The sequence below is a fragment of the Solanum tuberosum genome, unplaced genomic scaffold (assembly GCF_000226075.1).
Source record: "Solanum tuberosum cultivar DM 1-3 516 R44 unplaced genomic scaffold, SolTub_3.0 scf00429, whole genome shotgun sequence".
NCBI lineage: Eukaryota > Viridiplantae > Streptophyta > Magnoliopsida > Solanales > Solanaceae > Solanum > Solanum tuberosum.
The window spans coordinates 318,370-321,781 of NW_006239358.1; the positions used below are offsets into that span (position 1 = coordinate 318,370).

At 35.7% G+C, this 3,412-nt stretch overlaps 1 protein-coding gene across 1 annotated transcript in view; it reads left to right on the forward strand.

The window, feature by feature from the left end:
• The first annotated feature begins 457 nt into the window (after positions 1 to 457).
• SNF1 (StubSNF1 protein) overlaps positions 458 to 3,412 on the forward strand; it is an 11,879-nt gene continuing 8,924 nt past the window's right edge. The window contains 4 exon segments of the mRNA NM_001288024.1: positions 458 to 651; positions 2,025 to 2,218; positions 2,800 to 2,984; positions 3,073 to 3,255. Coding sequence (NP_001274953.1) covers positions 2,029 to 2,218; positions 2,800 to 2,984; positions 3,073 to 3,255 — 558 coding nt within the window. The 5' untranslated portion in view covers positions 458 to 651; positions 2,025 to 2,028.

The following is a 3,412-nucleotide window of genomic DNA, read 5'->3' on the forward strand; positions in this document are numbered from 1 at the left end:
GCTAAATGAAAATAATGATCTAACTTTCTAAAGTAGCACATGTGTTTGCTCTTCTTTAATTGCTATTTTTTCAAAAAAATTAAAATTGAACACATCACATCACATCACATTTTTTATATGGTCCACTTCGGCCAAAAAAGGCACACTACTGGTTAGCTGTAGCAGATTCTGTGGAAGGAAAAGATCAAAGGTTTGATTCTGTCAAGACAACAATTTTTAGAATTGTAATCATAATTTATTTTAGGTTATAATTTATAATAAAACATAGAATCTTTTAAAAAAAATGTTTAATTCTAGAACATAGAATCTAATTAATTAATCAAATTAAATTAATTAATTATTATCAATAATTTTTTCTAGTATATTTTATCAGAAGGCTAAGAAGTTTTTTCTGTGAATACCAGGGGGAAAAAATTAACAAAATAAAAAATCAGTGAACTCCATTCTTGCGCTTCTGCAGCCATCCTTACCCCTCACCCCCCAATCTCCCCCACCCCACGACTGGCCTCAACTTCTTCCCCCTGTATTCCAGGAGGCCATTGCTACTCTCTTTCATCACCAAATGTTGAAGATAATCGCTTGATTTCCCAATTTCTCATCTTTTGTTGTTGAATTTCTTCAATCTGCTTCTTGGGGTTTAGCTTCTGCCAGGTGGGTTTGCATGTTTGATTTCTTTTTATTGGTAAAATGTATTTTTCTTGCAATATTTTTCAGATCTGTTCTTGCTAGGGTTTTTTTCAAGAATATGACCGGTTGGGGGTTAGATAATTGGGTAATTTCAAGATTTTGTTTTGGGGTTATGGGATTTGATGTTTTTGGCATTTAGGGTTATAGAAGGGGTGGGGTGGGGAATTAATTTGATATTTGATTATGGGGTTGTGAATTTCTCATCAAGTTAGCTCCTTTTCATTTTTTTAGGGTCTGGGTACTGTTTATTGAGAATTTCTCTGTCGATTTTTGAGAATTGGAGAGATAAAATGTGCCAATTTTTGCATAAGGGGGTAATTGAAGCTTTGTGAGAGGTAGTGAGATCATGGTGTCTTAGGTTTGACTCCTCATCAGCATTTGGGTCTGTGTTTAATGTATATGTTGGTATTATTCTTACTAGTGTGTTAAAGAGGGTGTCTATTGATACCTGTTGGTGAGTTGTAAATTTTGGAAATATATTCCAACTTATTGGCAAAAAGAAATTAGTATAGGGAGATTACAATCCAATTACAGATAAGACATTACTGAAGATTAATTTTATTTGAAGACATTATTTATGTACCTTTTAGGCCTTCAAAATTCTCCCTCTTTAAGTTATCATGGAAAGAGAAAAGGTATACATGTTGTTTTAAAGATGCAATCTTTGGCACCCCCGCAGCACCGGCAAAGGGTAAATAGGTTCTTGAGTTCTAAGACGGACAAGCATTCAACGGATTCTTCAAATCCTAGCCACACCCCTCTCAACACGACATAGGTGTGGATTGGGTGTGGGATCCGCACCGGATTTGGTTAATTTACCTTGGGAGTACTTTGACTACATTTATGACCGAAAAGTTTTAGTTCAATAGCTTTAATTAATCAAAATATATTCTTTATATGTCATAATCTATATTTATTGGCATATCCCAGCCCCCGTATCCGTACTTGGATCCATACCCCCAAATTCTAAAATATATGTGATGATGAATCCAACTGTCAGATCCGCACCCGTATCAAATGCCCGCACCCGAATCCGAGCAACTTAGTGTTGTGCTTTCCGAGTATCTTGGCTTCCAAGGAAGAATCCATTTTGAAAATAATCTCAAACTTATTACTCACATCTAGCAATTAATTATGGTACTAGCTAGTAACTTGTTGGAGGTAGCCAGCATATTCTGAATGCTGAAGAATATAACTTTACCTTTCTAAAAAAAAATCTAGCAATTAATTTTTTCTTTTTGAGTGTTATTACAGGCGGAGGTACCTTTTGGAGTGTTTTTTGTGCTTGTTCTAAATGATGAATGTCTAATTCGCCTCTAATTTTCTCGTATTGGTAGGAAAATGGACGGAACAGCAGTGCAAGGCACCAGCAGTGTTGACTCATTTTTGCGGAACTATAAACTTGGGAAAACACTTGGCATTGGATCGTTTGGCAAAGTTAAAATAGCTGAACATACCTTAACAGGGCACAAAGTTGCTGTCAAGATTCTTAATCGTCGAAAAATCAGGAATATGGACATGGAGGAGAAAGGTATAGGAGTTAGGGAGTGCAGTCACATTTTCCCTTACTATCCAAAGTATATGAACACCGTTTCTCCTTTTTACCCCTAATTTTTAAGGTAAAAAAGGTAAGAAGTGGTGAGGTTGGAAGCAGGACAAACTGAATCTTGCAAGATGAAGATTGATGTTTAACCTACTGTTTGGCCTGTTTGTTGCCTTCATCATTCCTCCTCCATTAGCTTTCTTCCTTTTTATTTTGTTTTTTTTCTGTTCTATCTGATCTGGAACCTATATAAATGGATGATTAGATTGTCAATTGATTTGAATGTGGTTGAATTTTTCTTCTACTTTAACTTAAACGATAATCTTTGATTCTTTTTCACTCAAAAGTTGCATTGATTTCCATATATCAAATTTTTGTTCTCAAATCTCTAGGTGCTTGTGATTTGATTAGACTAGTGCCCAGTAGGATATACCTTGATGGAGGATGATTTTTGTTATCAATGATTAGCCATTGCTTGCCCTTGGTTCTAGGCTACAATTATATATATTTTTTCCTGTTTATGGATGTCTGGACTGTGTTAAGAATTTTATATTGCTGACATTCTGCAGTTCGTAGAGAAATCAAAATATTGAGATTGTTCATGCATCCTCATATTATACGGCTTTATGAGGTCATAGAGACACCATCAGATATATATGTTGTGATGGAGTATGTGAAATCTGGCGAGCTATTTGATTACATTGTCGAGAAGGGCAGATTGCAGGAGGATGAAGCTCGTAACTTTTTTCAGCAGGTGGATGTGCCACTTCCTTGCATGAGTTTTTTCATGCTGTTTAACTATTTTAAAGTAGTTATGGTATTCTAATTCTTCTAAAACACAGATAATTTCTGGTGTGGAGTACTGCCATAGAAACATGGTGGTTCATAGAGACCTTAAGCCTGAAAACCTCCTTCTGGACTCCAAATGGAATGTGAAGATCGCAGATTTTGGTTTAAGCAATATCATGCGCGATGGTCATTTTCTGAAGACAAGTTGCGGAAGCCCAAACTATGCTGCCCCAGAGGTACTGAAGCTTCTGATTCGAGTTAACAGCAATTACTTTTTTGTGGTTTTGCCTAACTGATTGAAAAAAGAGTTGTGATTGATCACAATACTTAGAATGTATGCTGCATTTTGACTTGTCAGTATTTTTTTTCCATGCTTAATACATAGTTTAACCC